The 22,283-nt window shown below is 46.3% G+C and overlaps 1 protein-coding gene across 1 annotated transcript; it reads left to right on the forward strand.

Moving 5' to 3' along the window:
- The first annotated feature begins 3,106 nt into the window (after window positions 1–3,106).
- Window positions 3,107–20,659, forward strand: LOC123588462 (zinc finger protein 84-like). The gene is made up of 5 exons (XM_045459486.1): window positions 3,107–3,161; window positions 6,812–6,971; window positions 17,703–17,829; window positions 18,099–18,191; window positions 19,253–20,659. Exons 2-5 carry the CDS (start codon window positions 6,957–6,959, stop codon window positions 20,305–20,307), a joined length of 1,290 nt encoding a protein of 429 aa, XP_045315442.1. The 5' UTR covers window positions 3,107–3,161; window positions 6,812–6,956; the 3' UTR covers window positions 20,308–20,659.
- The last annotated feature ends 1,624 nt before the right edge of the window (window positions 20,660–22,283 follow it).

Consider the following 22,283-nt stretch of genomic DNA (forward strand, 5'->3'; position numbering starts at 1 on the left):
TCCATAGTCTGTTGCTTTTTGTTACATATAATCTAGGTGATCTGTAACCCCCACACAAGACTTCCATGTCAGTGGGTCAGCATTACTACAGAGAATCACTTCAGGGGCTCCACCCCAGTGCCTGTCACACACTACCCAGCCTCGTGAAGTGTAATAAGTTAGGATGAAATACACCACCAAAGAGGCCCAACATAGCAGCACCGTCCTGCCATTTGTCGAAAACCTCTTAAGACTTCATTTCACCTTTCTGTACCCTCTCTCACCCAGTCTGGTAACCACTTTTGAAGGGAAATATTGCACCAGGCTGCACAGCTGTATTTTCTTTTTCTTTTTTTTTTAATTTTTTTAGTGTTTATTTCTGAGAGAGAGACAAAGCATGAGTGGGGAGGGGCAGAGAGAGAGGGAGGCACAGAATCCGAAGCAGGCTCCAGGCTCCGAGCTGTCAGCACAGAGCCCGACACAGGGCTCGAACCCACAAGCCGTGAGATCATGACCTGAGCCGAAGTCGGACGCTCAACCGACTGAGCCACCCACGCGCCCCTGTATTTTCTCTCCCATTTGTGTCTGCATTTCGATCTGCATTTTGAAGAAGCTTTTCACGCAGGTGTTCCTTTTTGTACAACCCCAACGGCACCGTTCACACCGTAGTCTGTGCCAGTAAACTTGTGTACAACTCTGATCCTGTCTTTAAGGAATTAGCTAGCAAATGAAATAAATATTTCAAGGCTTGGGCACAACTGGACTAGCACTGTGACAGTCAGCTGTGGCAGTGTCTGCAACGTGCCGTGTGCCCTCTAGGTGGCAGCACATAAGCCTAACAGCTTTTCCCTGCCCACCCCTTTGTCATGCTGAAGGGTCGGGCCACACTCACTCTCATTATCTTAGAAAACTTCATCTCATCATGTCTGTCTGCAGCATAGACACAGGCAGTGTAACATCCTGTGACCAGCTCACAAGCATGACCAGTGGCTAAGTTACGAGGCGCCTCCCAGCGTGGCTCACCCCACCTGTGGACTCGGTGGTGCCATCTGGTAACTTTATTTTCTTTGTAACTTAGGTCACAGTGACTACCCACTGAATCCAGGTAGTCTGGACATCTTGTCATTGAGCCTATTCCTTTCAGATGCTAAGATTACATAAACCAGGGAACACCAACTTTATTGAATAACTAAGTCATTATACATAGATATTTTACAACACCTAAATCATTAAAAGTGCCCAACAAATAGTGTAGCTATAGAAGCAGCCACTGGTAAGATAAGAGAGAAATACAAATGAAGTGACATTTGTAATTAGATTCTCATTTAAAGCATTGCTATGATTCCTAGCATTACAATTATTGACAAAAAACCCACATCAAGCTGAGATTCCCAAGAAGATGGGGAAGCAGATTAACTTCTAGCATTTGTTAGCGGTTATGTTAAGGAAGCATATTAAACTACCACTGCAGCCACAGGAATGGCTGTGTGGCTTTATCTCCAAACCATGGTGGCCACAGGGCCGCTCTCAGTGCATGAACAAGTCCTATATACTTATTCTGTTGTACGTGTTTGTACAGAGCAGAATGTGTCAGGCAATGACATCTGAGATCTGGGCCAGCTGTGCCTCACACACAAGGACAGGGCAGACAGCTAATGAACAAGGTCAGCTGTAGTCCCTTTGGTGAGAAGCAGTCTGTAAGTTGCTGGCATGTGTTTCCACTGCCTGGTGCGCCTGGAGAGCAAAGGCGCCTGTGGGAGCTGTGGGAGCTCAGACTGGTGCGCACACATCTCTCTGCTGTGCTTGAAAAGAAAATCTCTGTACCTGTATGTTTACTGAGTAAACTGTTGAATGAATTAATATGTGTGAGCGTGATCATTGGGAACAATGAACTCTAGCTTCCATTCAACTAGGTAACCCAAACCAAATCTGAGCTGTCGCCAGTTTCCAACATGTTTATCATTCAAATACTCCTGAAACATCAAGAGACCAGCCCTCGTTTACTTGTCGGCAGTGTTAAGAGTTAATGCTCTGCCCAGCCCTTGGCTCACCTCGCTTTTTTCCCCCCATGCTAAACTGGGGGCTCCCCTAATCCTTCGAATCTTAAAAGAGTAGGATACTTACAGTTTAGTGAGCACAACTTCTAAAAAGAGATGAGGCACACTGTAAAAAGATTTACTCACATCTACCCTGTGCTTTCTGTGTCAGATATCACCTGATCCGAATCCCCACAAAACCACAAAGTGCAGGACCAGACCTGGATTCCACACCCCAATGTCCAGCGCTCAGACCATGGGAGACGCACTTGTCCTTGGATTCCTTTACAGTCTTTTCCTCAACGGTTTAATTTAATTAATTGATTTTATTTTTATTTTTGAGAGAGAGAGTGTGAGCAGGGGAGGGGGGAGAGCAAGAGAGGGAGAAGAATTCCAAGCATGTTCTGCGCTGACAGCAGTGAGCCCCATGCAGGGATCCAACTCACCAACTGTGAGATCATGACCTGAGCTGAATTCGGTCAGACACTCAACGGACTGAGCCACCCAGGCACCAATTTTTTTTTTTAAGATTTTAGTTGTTTTTTAATTTTGAGAGAGCGCACGCACGCACGCGCAAGCAGGGGACGGGCAGAGGGAGAGAATCCCAAGCAGGTTCCACGCTCAGTGCAGAGCCCAATGTGGGGGCTTGATCTCAGGGCCCTGGGGTCATGACCTGAGCTGGTATCAAGAGTGGAAGGCTTAATGGGCTGAGCCCCAGGCGCCCTTTAATATTATATTTTTGCTCTCTACACCGAAGTGGGGCTCAGCCCACAACCCTGAGATCCGGAGAGGCATGTTCCACCGACTGAGCCAGCTGGGCACCCCAGACTGCTTTCCGGTCTGCAAGTCCTCCGAGCACAATCAGGCCCCTACTTTCATTAGTACCGGAGTTTGTTAAGTTGCGTGCCTCTCGCTGACTGAAAGGCTCTCCTATGGAAGGAACGAGAAACCACCAACTCCCGCATTTGTTCACCAGCGCGTGTACACTCGGCCGACGCCCCGCAACCAGGCAACCGGTGAAAAGCATGGGAGTTTATATGGCCAGGCGGCCGCGGAGCCCTCTGGAAGATGTAGTTCTGGGGCGAGCGGCACTCTGGGAAATGTAGTGCTGCGCGCACGCTTCCGCGGTGGGCCGGGCGAACCGTGGTACTACTGGCCGGAGGGGGAGGCCGTGTGGGGAGCGAGCGGGCTGCGGGGCTGGGGCGGCCTCGGTGTCCGCGCGGGCCCCGCGGTGTCCCCGGTGCGCGTTCTGCGGGTCAGGGCAGCGTGTGGGGCCAGTGGGGTCTGGGGCGGCGGGGCAGAGCGAGCGGGTCAGGCGGGATCGGAGCAGGGGACTCCGGGGATGGGTGACTGGGCCTGCGCGGAGGGCGCTGGAGGGAGCGGGGCTGAGAGCGGCTGGGGGCCGACGCCTGCTGAAGGGGCCGTGGGGCTCGGTGACGGTAGTGAGGTGAGTGAGCGGGGGCCTGTCCGGACGAGTGTTGGGGCGGGGGCGGGGCTGGCGGGGTGCGGGGGGCGAGGGGTGGTTGTGGACCTGTTAGGGCGGCGTTCGGGGGTCTGCAGAAAGTGGTGGGACAGAATTAGAGATTTAAAGCATTCGTGCCTTAAAGTCACCTTCGGGGAGTGAAAGATGGGGCCGCAGGCCTGAGCTGGTCTCAAGGTGTCAGTGATGTGGGCTGGGGGCGCCTTCGGGGTGTCAGTGATTGGGGCAGCTGTGGAGTGCAGAAATCAGGTGCCTGGTGGGGTTACTGAAGGGCAAATAGAATTTGCTGATTGGAGGGAGCGTGAAGTTGAATATTTTCGGGGTGATAGATTGGGGTCTTGTGTGGTTTGGGGATTGCTGGGGTTTGCAAGAGCTCTGTGAGTGGGGGGACATTACTGGAGGGGGATTTTTCTCATTAACCTGTTACTTTGCCTTCGGGTTGAGTAGTTTGGGAGGCCAGTGGAGGTGTGGGGGGCGCTGTGTGTGTCACTAATTATAGGCTCACGGAGGAAGTGAGCCTAGGATGTCAGTTTACATCAGTGACTGGGGAATCCAGAGATCAGGATTAGGATGCCTGATGGGTGAGGAATTGGGGACAGTAGGAATGATTGAGCCATTAGGAAGGCCTGGGTATCAATCAGAAGAGTATTGGGGCACCTGGCTGGCTTAGTCGCTGGCGTGTGCGATTATTGAACTCGGGGTTGTGAGTTCAAGCCCCAGGTTGGGCGCAGAGTTTGCCTTTAAAAACAAAAAAGAAAAGGGAGAAAGAGTAGTGATTGTGGAACCATGGGTTAGTGACTGATGGTGGTACTATGGGGTTGGTGACTTGGTAGCCTGGAGGTGGAGGCAGAGACTGGTAGACATTTGGCTGGGAGTAACTGGGGGGCTGTGGGAATGACTGGGGACACGGTAGATTTGGACAACTGAGGCGACAGTTTGTGGGGACAGTCGGAGGAGTCATCGGGAAGCCTGTGGGAGTTAGTAAGTTGGGGGGTGAATGAGGGACTTATTGGTGTAAGTGATAGGGTTGTGGGAGTTAGTGGTGGGCCGAATGTGTCTGGTGACTGGGACTCACAGGGCTTGTTGGGAGTATGATTGGTGGAGGAAGTGGTGAATGGGCTTTTGCAAATGGTTGATTAGTGAGGTGTGGAATTGACTGGGAGGTCTTTGAGGCTGCTGATTGGGTGGACTTGGGGTCAGGGCTCGAAGACGAGGGATGCCTGGATGTCAGGTGTTGGTTGAAAATTGATTGAGTTTTTATACGATATAATCACAGGTCTACAGTTATATTTATTGGTCTGAAAGTGGGTTTACTATATAGCATAAAAGGCAATTCAAAAATGTAAGACTGTAAGATCAGTTTTGTAACAATGTCAGATGGTTTCTAACACCCTATGCGAGAGGTACCTTTGAAGTAGTGGGGTTATGGGTAATAATTGTTAGTTGATATGTATTTTCTGATTTCTCTATAATCATGTCCTATAATAGTAAGAGCGCTAACTAGCATTTACTAAATATGTATGTGCCAGTTACAGTTCTAAGGTACTTACATGTATTAACTAATTTAGAACTCTCAAAGAACGTTATGACCTTAAAATGAATTGTTTGTTGTATTTTGAGGAGAAACTCAGCTGAATTATTCATTTCATGAATGGTTGGATTCACTTTCCTCTTTTATTCATGCCTTTATTTAAAAATGAAATTGATGTTCATGGGGTGCCTGGGTGGCTCCGTGGGTTAAGCATCTGACTTCAGCTCAGGTCATGATCTCGTGATTCGTGGGTTCCAGCCCCACATCGGGCTCTGTGCTGACAGCTCAGAGCCTGGAGCCTGCTTCGGATTCTGTGTCTCCTCTCTCTCTGCCCCTCTGCCACTCATACTCTGTGTGTGTGTCTCTTTCTCTCAAAAATAAACAAACATTGGGGCGCCTGGGTGGCTCAGTTGGTTAAGCGTCCGACTTCGGCTCAGGTCATGATCTCGCGGTTCGTGAGTTCAAGCCCCGCGTCGGGCTCTGTGCTGGTGGCTCAGAGCCTGGAGCCCGTTTCGGATTCTGTGTCTCCCTCTCTCTCTGACCCTCCCCTGTTCATGCTCTGTCTCTCTCTGTCTCAAAAATAAATAAAGGTTAAAAAAAAAATTAAAAAAAAAAATAAACAAACATTGAAAACATTTTTTAAATGAAATTGATGTTCTTATTTCCTGTTCACTATATATTTTACACACACACACACACACACAGACACACACACACACACACACACACACCATTGCTGCCTCCCTTCCTTTCAGAGACAATGAATGCTTGGTTAAATGCTATCAATGCTGTGGGGTTCCTTCTGCATACGCTGCTATTTGAGTCCTTGTTAGATCTGTTTACTGTCTTTTTTTTAAAGTTTGTTTATTGGGGAACCTGGGTGGCTTAGTCAGTTAAGCATCTGACTTCAGCTCAGGTCATGATCTCACGGTTCGTGAGTTTGAGCCCCACATCGGGCTCTGTGCTGACAACTTGGAGCCTGAAGCCTGCTTCAGATTCTGTGTCTCCCTCTCTCTCTCCTCCCCTGCTTGCGCTCTGTCTCTCTCTCCCTCAAAAATAAATAAAACATTAAAAAAAATAAAATTAAATTTAAAAAGTTTATTTATTTTGAGAGAGAGAGAGCACGAGCAGGGGAAGGGCAGAGGGATAGAGAATCCCAAGCAGGTTCCACTCTTTGTGGAACCCAACGCGGGGTTCGATCCCACGAACTGTGAAATTATGACCTGAGCCAAAATTAAGAGTTGGATGCTTAACTGACTGAGTCACCCAGGAGCCTAGAGTCTTTTTTTTTTTTCATTTAAGTTTATTTAAATTCTAGTTAGTTAACATATATGGTAAAGTTGGCTTCGGGTGTAGAATTTAGTGCTTCATCGCTTAGATACCACACCCAATGCTCATCACAAGTGTCCTCCTTAATACTCATCACCCATTTAAAGTCTGTTTAGAGTCTATAGAAAACACAGTTTGAGCTTTATTTTATTTTTTATTTTTTTTCAACGTTTATTTATTTTTTTGGGGACAGAGAGAGACAGAGCATGAACGGGGGAGGGGCAGAGAGAGAGGGAGACACAGAATCGGAAACAGGCTCCAGGCTCTGAGCCATCAGCCCAGAGCCCGACGCGGGGCTCGAACTCACGGACCGTGAGATCGTGACCTGGCTGAAGTCGGACGCTTAACCGACTGCGCCACCCAGGTGCCCCAGTTTGAGCTTTAAATGAAGGTGAGTTTTCAGCAAAAGAGGGAGATTTGCATCTACTAAAGAGACTTTGTTAACTGATTCAACAGATTCCGGTTTCCATGAAGTAATTGGCTTATTTGAGATAAAGAAGTCCCAGAGGTGAATCCTTGGTGAAGAGAGTCCTGACCAGAGGAGTTAAGAAGGATAGAGCAGAGCCTAAAGTTACTGGCCATTTCCCAAGTGTGGCAGAAAATGACTAAGTCCCAGGTAAGTAATTCATTTATTTCCTCAGTTATGGTTCCGTACAATTCACCCATTTAAAGTGAACAATTTACTGTTTTTTAGTAAGTTTAGAGACTTCTGCAACCATCTAATTGTTCATCCTCCTAAAAGAGCACCCCGTTAGCAGGTGTTCCCCATTTCTCCCTGCCCCAGCTCTAGGCGAGCACAGTATGCTCTCTGTGCCTCTGGATTTGCCCCTTCTACCCATTTCATATCAATGGAATCACGCCTGTTCTTTTGCGACTGGCTTCTTTCATGTAGCTCACTTTCAGGAGGGGACATATATTAATACTGTGTTGTCTTTTGTTGTGGAATAATAATCTGTTGTGTGACTATACCACATTTTATCAGTTCCTTATTTGCTAAACATTTGGGTTATTTCCACATTTTGGCTATTATGGCTGATGCTACCGTGAACATTGGTGCATATGTTTTCTGTTCTCTTGGGATACATACCTAGGAGTGCAATGGCTGGTTCATGTCGTAACTGTATTTAACATTTCGAGAAACTGATAAACTGTGTTTTTCAAGTTGCTGATTCATTTTACAATCCCACCAGCAATATATAAGGGCTTCCATTTCTCCACCTCCTCATCAACACTGTTGCTGTCTCACTGTGGCCACTCTAGTGGGTGTGAAATGGTACCTTGCGGTTTTCATTGCATTTTCTTCTGTATCCACTGATGTGTCTGGGCGTAAAATTTTTATTCACATTTTTTTTAAGGTTTATTCATTTTTTGAGAGAGAGAGAGCAAGCGAGCACGAATGGGGAAGGAGCAGAAGGAAAGGGAGGCACAGGATCTGAAGCAGGCTCCAGGCTCTGAGCTGTCAGCACAGAGCCCTACGCGGGGCTCGAACCCACGAACCATGACATCATGACCTGAGCTGAAGTCAGATACTTAACCAACTGGGCTACCCAGGCACCCTGTCACTTTTTTTTTTTTTTAATTCACATTTTTTTATTGCTTTCAGTTGGAAAAGGTTTTGCCTGCCTTCAACTTTGGGCAATTTTCCTGTTTTGCTTCCCTGATTATTTCCTCCCCTTTATTCTCCATTTTCTCCAGTTTTGGAATGCTTGACGGATATTCTCTTCTGGATCTATGCTCTGAGTTTAAAAACTTTTCTTTAATATATTTGACTTCTTTTCTTCTCATCTTGATTCTTGCAGAATTCATCAGTGTGGTAATTCACACTGCAAATGTCCTCTTCCATTAGATACATTCTGCTGTTTGGCCAGTGTATCGAGATTTTTTTCCATTCAAGTTTTTAAATTTTATTTTTAATTTCATGTATGTATTTATTTATTTTTTTAGAGAGATAGAGTGAGCGAGCGTGAGCAAGGAGGTGGGGCACAAAGGGAGAGAAAATCCCAAGCAGGTTCCACATTCAGTGCGGAGCCAGACTTGGGGCTTGATCCCACAACCCTGGGATCATGACCTGAGCTGATATCAAGACTTGGACGTGCACCCAGCCGAACCACCCAGGCGCCCCTTCCATTCAAGTTTTAATAACAACTTTTTTAATGATTCCTTCCAATGTTTCAGTGTGATGGTTGAAGAGAAGGGCCTAAAATGTGTGTGTTGTTTGCATTAAGATATTTGTTTCAGGGGCGCCTGGGTGGCGCAGTCGGTTAAGCGTTCGACTTCAGCCAGGTCACGATCTCGCGGTCCGTGAGTTCGAGCCCCGTGTCGGGCTCTGGGCTGATGGCTCAGAGCCTGGAGCCTGTTTCCGATTCTGTGTCTCCCTCTCTCTCTGCCCCTCCCCCGTTCATGCTCTGTCTCTCTCTGTCCCAAAAATAAATAAAAAACGTTAAAAGAAAAAAAAATTTAAAAAAAGATATTTGTTTCAAAATTAAATATACTATTTTTGTAGGGATAATAACCTATATAGGACGTGAAATCCAGATCTTGTGTTTGGCATAAAATCACTCTTTTGTTTTGTTTTGTTTTGTTTTGTTTTTTTAATTACCAGTAATGTGTTGGAGTCAGCTCATACCAACTTGCAAAACTTAAATTCTGAGTTTTGTCAACCAGTTATTAAACTTTGATAGCTTGAAATCAGCCATGGTAGGAATATTTTCAACACAGATTAGCAAATGCTACAAATTAGGACTGTTGTTTTTCCAGAGAACTGACTTCTTAGCATAAGTCTGGATCACATTGAATATCTAATCAACCTCAGAAGTCATTCACGAGTTTAACAGCTTCACACATCAGATTGCCTAATCTGGCTGGCATCATAGACTCAATTAGATTACCAACATGGTACAGGGAATCATTGAACCAGTGAACTGAATGAATATATGCCCCAATTCATATCTTGTATGAAAAGAGCCACATCTGCATGGCTGAGACATGTCTAAAATTGACTGTCCTAAGATCCATGTAAGGCTTCTCCAGTAGAGTGCCCCAGTACTGTGGGGCTTTTGGTCTGTTTTGTTTTTGTTAGAATTAAATCCAAAATATGTTCACTGTGATTTATTCTTTGACCCTGAATCATGTAAAGTGTGCTGCTTAATTTACAAATGCTTGAGGTGAGGAGTTCTCTACATACCTTTTTGTTATTATGTTCTGATTGTATTTTTTTATGGTCAGAGGACGTCTCCTTATGATATCAATTCTTTGGGACTTATTTTATGGTCCAGCATATGGTGTATCTTTGGGAATAATCCATGTGAATCAAGGAGAATGTGTTGTTGGATGGAATGTTCAATAAATAAATGTCAATTAGGTTAAATCAGTTGATAGCATGTTCAATTCTATACTCTTACTGAGTTTTGTCTACTGGTTCAATCAATTATTGAGAGCCGGTGAAAACCTCCAGTTTTTTTTGAGGATTTGTACAAGAGTTTATGTACAATAAATGCCCAGACATAGAATTTCTGGGTCAAAGGCCATGCAAGTTTTACATATTAATAGAGATTACAAAATTGCCTTCTAAAAGTGTATTCAAATTTGTTTTCTCAACAGTGTTTTGCTGACTCTTCCCCACATCCTTACCAACACTGAGTTGTATCACCTTTTTTTTTTTTTTTTTTAAGTAGGCTCCATGCCCAGCATGGAGCCCAACACAGGGCTTGAACTCATGACCCTAGATCAAGACCTGAGCTCATGACGTGAACTGAGGTCAAGAGTCAGACGCTTAACCAACTGAGCCACCCAGGCGCCCCCATGTCAACTCTTTATCCTTGCCAACCTGATAGATGAAAAATGACATTTCCTTGTATTTTTAGCTTGCATTCTTTTAATTATTGCTGATAATGTTTTCTTTTTTTTGATTATGATAAGATAGACATAAACATGTTCATAATATTGTGCAACCATCACTACCATCCACATCCATAACTTTTTTCGCCTTATGCAATTGAAACTACACCCATTTATTTATGTCAGTATTTTCTTCATGTATTTTGAAGCTCTGTTATTTTCTTATTTTTGTTAAAACAATTTTTTTAGGGGCGCCTGGGTGGCGCAGTCGGTTAAGCGTCCGACTTCAGCCAGGTCACGATCTCGCGGTCCGTGAGTTCGAGCCCCGCGTCGGGCTCTGGGCTGATGGCTCGGAGCCTGGAGCCTGTTTCTGATTCTGTGTCTCCCTCTCTCTCTGACCCTCCCCCGTTCATGCTCTGTCTCTCTCTGTCCCAAAAATAAATAAACGTTGAAAAAAAAAATTTAAAAAAAAAAAAAAAAAAAAACAAACAATTTTTTTAATGTTTATTTATTTTTGAGAGAGAGTCAGTGCACAGGGGGCAGAGAGAGAGGGAGACACAGAATCTGAAGCAAGTAATCTCTGTCAGCTGTCAGCACAGAGCCTGATGTGGGGCTTGAACCCACAAACTGTGAGATCATGACCTGAGTTGAAGTCGGAAGCTTAACCAACTGAGCCACCCAGGCGCCCCCATGTCAACTCTTTATCCTTGCCAACCTGATAGATGAAAAATGACATTTCCTTGTATTTTTAACTTGCATTCTTTTAATTATTGCTGATAATGTTTTCTTTTTTTTGATTATGATAAGATAGACATAAACATGTTCATAATATTGTGCAACCATCACTACCATCCACATCCATAACTTTTTTCGCCTTATGCAATTGAAACTACACCCATTTATTTATGTCAGTATTTTCTTCATGTATTTTGAAGCTCTGTTATTTTCTTATTTTTATTAAAACAATTTTTTTAATGTTTATTTTTGAGAGAGAGTCAGTGCACAGGGGGCAGAGAGAGAGGGAGACACAGAATCTGAAGCAAGTAATCTCTGTCAGCTGTCAGCGCAGAGCCTGATGTGGGGCTTGAACCCACAAACTGTGAGATCATGACCTGAGTTGAAGTCGGAAGCTTAACCAACTGAGCCACCCAGGTGCCCCTCTGTTACTTTTTCTTCAATATTTGTTCATTTTTGAGAGAGAGAGAGAGAGAGAGCGTGTGTGCAAGCCTATGAGCAGGGGAAGGGCAGAAAGAGAGGGGGACAGAGGATCTGAAATGGGCTCCATGCTGACAGCAGAGAGCCTGACGCAGGGCTTGAACCCACGAGTTGAGAGATCATGATCTGAGTGGAATTGGACACTTAACCGACTGAGCCACCCAGCCGCCAGTTGGAGCTTTGTTTTTAAATGTTTGCACGTTTAGGATTATTATGTTTTCTTGATGAATTGACCCTTCTGTTGTTATGAAATGTCCTTTTTTATCTCTAGCAATACCCCTTATCTTGAAGCTTACTTTGTTTAATATTAATGTAGCTACACTAGTTTCCATATGAATGTCTGAGTGCTATTACCTTTTCCTGTATTTTACGTCTAACTTATTGGTACCTCTGTAATTGTGTCTTGAGCACCTGGGTGGCTCAGTTGGTTAAGTCACCGACTTCGGCTCAGGTCACGAGCTCACGATTCGTGGATTCGAGCCCCGCGACGGGCTCTGTGCTGACAGCTGAGCCTGGAGCCTGCTTCAGAATCTGTGTCTCCCTCTCTCTGCCCTTCCCCTGCTCACACTCTGTCTTTCTCTGTCTCTCAAAATTAAATAAATTTTAAAAAATCATAATTAAGTGTGTCTTTTGTAAGTATCCTATAGGTAGGTCTTACTTTTTCCAGTCTGATAATGTCTCTTTTCTGTGGAATGTTTATTTAGTCCGTTAACATTTTAAGTAATTATTGACATATTTGGGTTGAAGTATACCATCTTGCTATTTGTTTTCTGTTTGTACTGTTTGTTCTTTGTTTCTTTTCCCTGCCTTCTTTTGGAGCGTTTGTGTGGTGGTCCCTGTTCTCGGGTGTTGGAGGACATGTGCTTCTGCGCGGCTCTGCCCTCCTGCTTTCCACAGCCTGAGTCCCCAGGCACAGGAACGAAGCACTTTCTTCTGGGCTTCCTCCCAACTTCTTCTCACCATGCGATGGGCCCACCCTCCTTGACGAGGCCTTCGGTGTTGGCGGACACATGCTGTGCTGTCTCCATGCAGCCACCCTTTGAAAGGGTTGTTTTGGGTTTTTTTCCTGAAAAACATGCTAGATTTTTTTGTTTGTTTGAACATTTTGGACATTCCATTATACGTTGGCTTGCGTTGTTTCTGGTGAGAGGTCAGTTGTCCCATCCCTCTTATGTTGATCCCTGGAATGTACTGTGTCTTACCCTCTGGCTGATTTTAAGATTTTATTTTTAGTTTTGGGCAATTTGGCTCTGATGAGCCTCGGTCTGGTTTTCTTTATATGTATCCTGATTGGGATACTTTGAGTTTCTTGTGTCTGTGGAATGTTTTTCTTCACATTTGGAACATTTCCAGCCATTATTTACTCAGATATTTTTTCTGCCCTATTTTCTTTCTTCTGACCCTCTAATTATGGTGTATAAGATGTTTTTATATTGTCCTACAGGTCACTGACACTTGATACATTGTTTCCAGTACTGTATACTTTGTATGTTGTTGTTTTTTTTAACTTTATTTTATTTAGTTTGAGACAGAGAGAGCAAGTGTAGGGGAAGGGCAGAGAGAGGGAGAGGGAATCCCGAGCAGGCTCCATACTGTCAGCACAGAGCCCAATGCGGGGCTCGATCTCATGAACTGTGACATCATGACCTGAGCCGAAATCAAGAGTCAGGCGCTTAACCGCCTGAGCCACCCAGGTGCCCCTGTATGGTTTTTATTAATCGATTTTCAAGTTCATGAATCTTTTCCTTCATAACATCAGATCTGCTGTTAAGTCCATTTGATAAGTACTTAATATCAGCTGTTCAGTCTAGAGTTTCTATTTGGTTCTTTTTTAAAAAATTAATTTCCTTTTCTCTCCTGAAATATTCCATCCCTTCACTTATCATATCCATATTTCCTCTAAGTTATTCAACATATTTAGTATGGTTATTTTAGAGTCTGTCTCTTAATTCACATAACTTAGGCATCTGTAGATCTCCTTCTGTTGGCTGGTTTTACTTTCTGTGGCCGTAGTTCTTGGTCACATTTTTACACTTCTTTGTATATATATTTTACTGCATTCTAGATGTTGTAAATAAAAAATGGTGGAAACTGAAGTATAACTTGCTTCATTTTGTTCACTTTCCAGAGTATATAGACTCTTTCCTTTAGAAAGTAGGGTGGAGGTTTATCATTCTGGTTTTTTCTAGAAGTGAGTTGAATTAGTTCACAATTTATTTTATTTATTTGTTTACTTTTTTAACGTTTTTATTTTATTTTTTGAGAGACAGAGACGGACAGAGTGCCAGTTGGGGAGGGGCAGAGAAAGAGGGAGACACAGAATCCGAAGCAGGCTCCAGGCTCTGAGCCATCAGCACAGAGCCTGACATGGGGGTCGAACCCACGAACTGTGAGATCATGACCTGAGCCAAAGTCAGACACTCAACGGACTGAGCCAGCCAGGCACCCCTGTTCATTTATTTATTTAACGTTTATTCATTTGAGAGAGACAGAGTGTGAGTGGGGGAGGGGCAGAGAGAGAGGGAGACACCAGAATCCGAAACAGGTTCCAGGCTCTGAGCTGTCAGCACAGAGCCCGACGCGGGGCTCAAACCCACGGACAACGAGATTATGACCTGAGCCGAAGTCAGACACTGAACCCCCTGAGCCACCCGGGTGTCTGTCAGATTTGCTGTTTTAAACACCAATGTATTTATTGCCTGGCGGACATGTACAAGAAAGGCTCTAAGGCAGGAGCAGAAGGTGAATATTTTAGGCTTTTCCGGCCACACATCCCTGGCGCAACTGCTCACCTCCCCTGCGGTCCTGCAAGAGAGTCATGGATCGTACGTGAACAGATGGCTGGAAGCTGGCTTTCAAGAAGCTTTATTTTAGCATCTAAGTGCTGACTGGGCTTGGCAATTTGCAGCCCCTGCTCTAAGGTGCGAGCCGGGTGGGCAGCACTGCTGGTGCACGGAAGGTGACTGTCCCCAGTGCTGGCACATAGAAGGTGACTCTGTCCCCGGTGCTGGCACACAGGTGACTGTCCCCACTGCTGACACACAGAAGGTGACTGTCCCCAGTGCTGGCAGACAGGTGACTGTCCCCACTGCTGACACACAGAAGGTGACTCTGTCCCCGGTGCTGGCAGACAGGTGACTGTCCCCAGTGCTGGCACACAGAAGGTGACTCTGTCCCCGGTGCTGGCAGACAGGTGACTGTCCCCAGTGCTGGCACACAGAAGGTGACTCTGTCCCCGGTGCTGGCACACAGGTGACTGTCCCCAGTGCTGGCACACAGAAGGTGACTCTGTCCCCGGTGCTGGCACACAGGTGACTGTCCCCACTGCTGACACACAGAAGGTGACTGTCCCCAGTGCTGGCACACAGGTGACTGTCCCCACTGCTGACACACAGAAGGTGACTCTGTCCCCGGTGCTGGCAGACAGGTGACTGTCCCCAGTGCTGGCACACAGAAGGTGACTCTGTCCCCGGTGCTGGCACACAGGTGACTGTCCCCACTGCTGACACACAGAAGGTGACTGTCCCCAGTGCTGGCACACAGGTGACTGTCCCCACTGCTGACACACAGAAGGTGACTCTGTCCCCGGTGCTGGCAGACAGGTGACTGTCCCCAGGGCTGGCACACAGAAGGTGACTCTGTCCCCAGTGCTGGCAGACAGGTGACTGTCCCCAGTGCTGGCACATAGAAGGTGACTCTGTCCCCGGTGCTGGCACACAGGTGACTGTCCCCACTGCTGACACACAGAAGGTGACTCTGTCCCCGGTGCTGGCAGACAGGTGACTGTCCCCAGTGCTGGCACATAGAAGGTGACTCTGTCCCCAGTGCTGGCACACAGGTGACTGTCTCCACTGCTGACACACAGAAGGTGACTGTCCCCAGTGCTGGCAGACAGGTGACTGTCCCTACTGCTGACACACAGAAGGTGACTCTGTCCCCGGTGCTGGCAGACAGGTGACTGTCCCCACTGCTGACACACAGAAGGTGACTGTCCCCAGTGCTGGCACACAGGTGACTGTCCCCACTGCTGACACACAGAAGGTGACTCTGTCCCCGGTGCTGGCAGACAGGTGACTGTCCCCAGTGCTGGCACACAGAAGGTGACTCTGTCCCCGGTGCTGGCACACAGGTGACTGTCCCCACTGCTGACACACAGAAGGTGACTGTCCCCAGTGCTGGCACACAGGTGACTGTCCCCACTGCTGACACACAGAAGGTGACTCTGTCCCCGGTGCTGGCAGACAGGTGACTGTCCCCAGGGCTGGCACACAGAAGGTGACTCTGTCCCCGGTGCTGGCACACAGGTGACTGTCCCCACTGCTGACACACAGAAGGTGACTGTCCCCAGTGCTGGCACACAGGTGACTGTCCCCACTGCTGACACTCAGAAGGTGACTCTGTCCCCGGTGCTGGCAGACAGGTGACTGTCCCCAGTGCTGGCACATAGAAGGTGACTCTGTCCCCAGTGCTGGCACACAGGTGACTGTCTCCACTGCTGACACACAGAAGGTGACTGTCCCCAGTGCTGGCAGACAGGTGACTGTCCCTACTGCTGACACACAGAAGGTGACTCTGTCCCCGGTGCTGGCAGACAGGTGACTGTCCCCAGTGCTGGCACATAGAAGGTGACTCTGTCCCCGGTGCTGGCACACAGGTGACTGTCCCCACTGCTGACACACAGAAGGTGACTGTCCCCAGTGCTGGCACACAGGTGACTGTCCCCACTGCTGACACACAGAAGGTGACTCTGTCCCCGGTGCTGGCAGACAGGTGACTGTCCCCACTGCTGACACACAGAAGGTGACTCTGTCCCCGGTGCTGGCAGACAGGTGACTGTCCCCACTGCTGACACACAGAAGGTGACTCTGTCCCCGGTGCTGGCAGACAGGTGACTGTCCCCACTGCTGACACACAGAAGGTGACTCTGTCCCCGGTGCTGGCAGACAGGTGACTGTCCCCAGTGCTGGCACACAGAAGGTGACTCTGTCCCCGGTGCTGGCAGACAGGTGACTGTCCCCAGTGCTGGCACATAGAAGGTGACTCTGTCCCCAGTGCTGGCACACAGGTGACTGTCCCCACTGCTGACACACAGAAGGTGACTGTCCCCAGTGCTGGCAGACAGGTGACTGTCCCCACTGCTGACACTCAGAAGGTGACTCTGTCCCTGGTGCTGGCAGACAGGTGACTGTCCCCAGGGCTGGCACACAGAAGGTGACTCTGTCCCCAGTGCTGGCACACAGGTGACTGTCCCCACTGCTGACACACAGAAAGTGACTGTCCCCGGTGCTGGCACACAGGTGACTGTCCCCAGTGCTGGCACACAGAAGGTACTCTGAACCAGCCACACCCACAGTGCATTCATCCATGTTCTTGGCTTGTCTGGATATTGAAAAGTTTTCACTTTTGCCGATCTAAGGGGTAAATGATAACCGCTTACAGTTGTGTTTAAACCACGTATGTTCTCTGGCCCCAGCGTCTGTGGTAACTTGACCTGGCGACAAGATTGAGGGCCCTGTGAGGACAGTGAATCCCGTTCACCTTCGTGTTGATGACACCAGAGTGGAACCTCACACACTTGTGGGTCGATAAACATTCTAGGTCATACTATCTTACTTAAAACACTACAGGATTTTTAAGACTTCTGTTTCTCCAGTAGGGTATAATGCAAATCTAGGCATATGATAAAAAGCCTGTGTACTGAATCCTGATAAGAATGGTCAAAATCAGTGTATCAGAGATGACCTCATTTACAAACAGTGGGAGCTCTGATAATAAGGCCATAGAACTTTCTCCTGCAAGACACCCGGAAGTAGACGGTCCTGGGCTGGCACAGCTCATGACCGGTATCACAAAGGACAAAATGTTTCCAGGTTTCTGCTCTGCCAAACTTCACTCACATTGTCTCACGGCCCAAGGTGGCTGCAGCAGCTCTGAGGGCAACGTCTGCGGTAACAGCAGGAAGAAAGGTAGAGGGGGCAGAGGGCAAAATCAGTATCTCTTTTACCCAAAAACGGCAGCTTCCCCGCGGATGGCCCTCACACACCTCCTAGGTCCCAGCTCCAGCACACGGTCACGTGACTGACTCTAGCTGTAAGCGAGTCACGTGACTGACTCTAGCTGTAAGAGAGACAAGGACAGAGGGAACCGGCATCCGGCCCAGAGCAATTGCGATTCGTTACTGGGAACTGGGCACTTTTGCGTGACGGCTCCTGGGGGCTCCCACTCCAGGGCCTTGCCGCCTTTCCTTTATTATGGTATCCATTTCTTCAGGTTCAGTAGGGACATGCTCTTTCAGGGGTCATTGGCATTGGAGGATGTGGCCGTGAACTTCACACGGGACGAGTGGCAGCTCCTGGACTCTGCTCAGAAGAACTTGTACAGAAATGTGATGCTGGAGAATGTGAGCAGTCTCGTGTCCCTGGGTAAGGACATCTTGTGCGGACTCAGGCTCTGCCCGGGCACTTGCCATTTCCTCTTCGCTTACTATCAACGGGGGCCTTTGAAGTGTGCAATGACTTAGGCTTTAGCTTAAGAATTCACGAAACCTCAGCACTTTTTTGTGTTGAGTGCACACTCACATCCCAGATGGAAGGCCTCCCTGCACAGCCTCTGAAACTAAGCATTTATTTATTCTTAGAAGTCTGAAGCCCAATAAATTAGGCTCAAGTCATGTGTGATTTTTCATACACAGGGTTTCAACTTATCAAACCAGATGTGATCTTCAAACTGGAGCGAGAGCAGCCTTGGGTAATAGGCGAAGAGGTCCCAAGTCAGAGCTTGTCGGGTGAGTCACCTGTGAGAAGGTGGAATTTTAATGCCAGTTTAGGGGCGCCGGGGTGGCTCAGTCGGTTAAGCGTCCGACTTCAGCTCAGGTCACGATATCATGGTTCGTGGGTTCAAGCCCTGCGTTGGGCTCTGTGCTGACAGCTGGGAGCCTGGAGCCTGCTTCGGATTCTGTGCCTCCCTCTCTGTCTGACCCTCCCCTGCTCATGCTCTGTCTCTCTCTGTCTCAAAAATAAATAAAAAAAAAAAAAATTAAAAAAATTTTAATAAAAAAATACATGTCAGTTTACAGTGGACGTAAAGACAGTGAGGGATGGGCACCTTTGAAATGCTGTTTAGATAAGTCTCCAATCACTAAACCTTTAGAAGGGACTCAGAACCACGGATATGAGCCTCTCAGATACCCAGATCTTATATAGATCACTTGTCTGTATGAGGATAATCTGTCCATCTTTGCTTTGATTTTAGAGTGAGCTGTGCTCCTCTGGTCTGTACTAAGGAGCCCAACCCTTCTCACCTCAGACCGTGTGTGTTCTTTTTCCCTCTCCCCGCCACAAACGTATCCTGCTGATAGACCCCTTGTCTTTTCACTGGTACCGAGAATTCATTGTGTTTTTTTCTTCTCATCATTCTAATTCCCTCCTATTTTCTTTCCCTTTTTATTGTTAAATGCCTCAGATTACTATTATATACCTGTGGTCATTCCTTCTATTCTCTACTTGATTTCTTTTATGGAAGTTTACTCCTTCTATGCCTATAACCAAAGGAATAACTTTGGTGTCATCATTTCCTACCTTGTAGTGCAACTTTTTCATGCAGATTGTGCTCAGATAAAACCCTACCTTTGCTTAGGACAGATTATTATATCATGGCCTTTAGCAGCCTATTTAGTCAAAGGTTTTTTTTTCCCCCCTTTTCCTTATCTACTATTAGTTTTCTACCTCAGTTTCCATGAGAGCACTTTATTTAATTTTAATTCCCAAACATGTATAGTTGTGCATGATGTTTTCTGCACTTCTAGTTATTGAATCCACAAAATATGTTTGTCATTCTCCTTTCTAGAATACTGGAAAGCTGACGATTACAAAGCTTGGCACCAAGAACTCCAAGACAGCATTAAAAAATCGGAACAAGCCCATGAAACTAATGCCAGTGGAAAAACATTCCAATCCAGCATGAACCTTGCACCGTTAAAGCAAAAGTCCAGTAAGCATGTCTCAAATGGAAAACGTCTGAAACGCTCGTTAGGTTTATTTACTGAGGCTGGAAACCGTGGAAGAAGGAAACCTGGTAAATTCAATGGATATGAGAAATCCTTTTTCTATACCGAACATGGAAAAACTCACGTTGGAGCAAAAGGCTACGAATGTAATGATTGTGGAAAAGTCACCAGCAAGAAGTCACGACTCATTGTACATCAGAGAACACACACAGGAGAGAAACCATTTAAATGTAGTGAATGTGGCAAAGCCTTTTCCCAGAAGTCACACCTTGTGACACATCAGACGGTTCACACAGGAGAAAAACGTTATGGATGTGAGTGTGGGAAGGCCTTCTCTAGAAAGTCTCATCTCGTTACACACCAGAGAACTCACACAGGAGAGAAACCTTATGAATGCGGTGAGTGCAGCAAAGTCTTTTCTCAGACGTCACAGCTCATTATTCATCAGCGAAGTCATACAGGAGAGAGACCGTATGCATGCGGTGAATGTGGGAAAGGCTTTAGTGGGAAGTCGCAACTTATTACTCATAAGAGAACCCATATAGACGAAAAGCCCAATAAATGCGATGAATGTGGGAAAGCCTTCAGAGAGAAGCCAAGTCTCCATAAGCATCAGAGAATTCATTCAGGAGACAAACCATATGGGTGCGGCGAATGTGGGAAAGCCTTCAGTGGGAAGTCACTCCTCCTCAGACACGAGAAAACTCATTCAGGAGAAAAGCCCTATGGATGTAAGGAATGCACGAAGGCATTTATTTGGAAGTCACAGCTCATCATACATCAGAGGACTCACACAGGAGAGAAGCCCTATGGATGTAGCACTTGTGGGAAAGCTTTTTCCCAGAAATCACACCTCGTGATACATCAGAGAACTCACACAGAAGAGAAACCCTAGAAATAGAGCGAGTGTGAGACACTTTTAAGAAAATAATCGCCCTTCTCTCTATACCATAAAACACATTTATAAAAATCCTGCGAATGCCATGAGTGTAGGACGGTCATTGGCAGGAAGTTCTACTTCCTTGAACGTCAGAATGCCAAATCGGAGAGTAAGCCTATGTGTGCAGTGAATGTGGCAAAGGCAGTAGAGACAAGCGCTCAGCAAATGGTCTAGTCTCATCATAAATCAAGTTATTCATATCGAGGACAAAAATAATGACTTCAATGAATATAGGAAAATTTGTCCATAGCAATGTCAAAAAAAAAAATCAATTTCCAAGTACAGTATTGCATCTTTAAAAAAAAAGATTATAGGGGCGCCTGGGTGGCGCAGTCGGTTGGGCGTCCGACTTCAGCCAGGTCACGATCTCGCGGTCCGTGAGTTCGAGCCCCGCGTCGGGCTCTGGGCTGATGGCTCAGAGCCTGGAGCCTGTTTCCGATTCTGTGTCTCCCTCTCTCTCTGCCCCTCCCCCGTTCATGTTCTGTCTCTCTCTGTCCCAAAAAAAATAAATAAACGTTGAAAAAAAAATTTTTAAAAAAAATAATAAAAAAAAAAGATTATATATTCTATTTTAAGTGATAAGCTTATGAAGCTTTAAAGGTATGTATGTCTGTGTATGAGTATGTTCAGTAATCTTGACAGCCAAGTAGAAAGCCTATTGCTTCAGACAAATATAGGGCTTATATTCCTGAGTATGGCTACACCTTGTGAATTTATATAGTTTCATAGCATATGTGCAATTAATCTGTGAATATAGTATATGTCGTGTTTATAGCACAGCATCTCTCAAGGGTGCTGCACAATGTATATCGTTTGTCTTGTACCGTAATAGAAGGTAAGCCAGACCGAATGATTTTGTTATTATTTAACAAATAGTTTCAGTTATATTGCTACAACTTTTTGGCACATGCAAATGAGTTTGGGAACACTTACCATGCTCTGTGTTCAATAACAGAAGCTGGAATTTTTCAATAAAATCTCCTGCCTCTTCTGAGTCGCCAGTTACATCCAGATTGTTCACATTAAACATGCAAAGGCAAGAATACAAGTTAACGTCTAAGTGAGCAAAAGAAAAACTCTGAACTGCATTGCTCGTCATCTAAACAGATGAGAAGTGGAGCTGGCAAAAATAAAATACCCACAAGGGGCTCCTGGGTGGCTCAGTCGGTTGGGCGTCCGGATTCAGCTCAGGTCATGATCTTGCAGTTCGTGGGTTTGAGCCCCGCGTCGGGGTCTGTGCTCACAGCTCAGAGCCTGGAACCTGCTTCAGATTCTGTGTCTCCCTCTCTCTCTGCCCCTCCCCCGCTCATGCTCTGTCTCTCTCTCAAAAATAAATAAACATTTTAAAAAATTTAATAAAATAAAATACCCACAAAACATATCCTCCTGTTATTTTTCACGGGCATTTTTTCTTCCTCTTCTTTAATGTTTATTTTTGAAAGAGAGTGCGCGTACGCGTTGGGGAGGAGCAGAGAGATAGGAGGACAGAGGATCTGAGCCGTCAGCACAGAGCCCGACACGGGGCTCGAACTCATGAACTGCGAGATCTTGACCTGAGCTGAAGTCGGACGCTCAACCAGCCGAGCCACCCAGACGCCCCTTAGGTGCCCCAAATCTTTAAACAATGTATTTGAAAATGCCAAAAGCCTGTCTTGAATGTTGGTGAAATTCAGAGCTTTGTATCACTCCCTATATGTGTGATTTTCTTGCGTTGCTACCTTGTCTCTGTTGAAACCATCTACTATGCATGTTCCCTCTACCTCTGTTGAGAATTTTTAGTAATTCCTCTCCTTGGTAATGCCTGACAATGTCAGAATCCTTTCCTGAATGATTGTAACATTTAGAACTACAGAAAAATGACTGTTTTCATCAGACAAAGGGATACTCGTGGACAACGGTCTTGAGATTTCACATCCAAGAGCAAATGTTAT

This window comes from Leopardus geoffroyi, chromosome D3 (genome assembly GCF_018350155.1).
Source record: "Leopardus geoffroyi isolate Oge1 chromosome D3, O.geoffroyi_Oge1_pat1.0, whole genome shotgun sequence".
NCBI lineage: Eukaryota > Metazoa > Chordata > Mammalia > Carnivora > Felidae > Leopardus > Leopardus geoffroyi.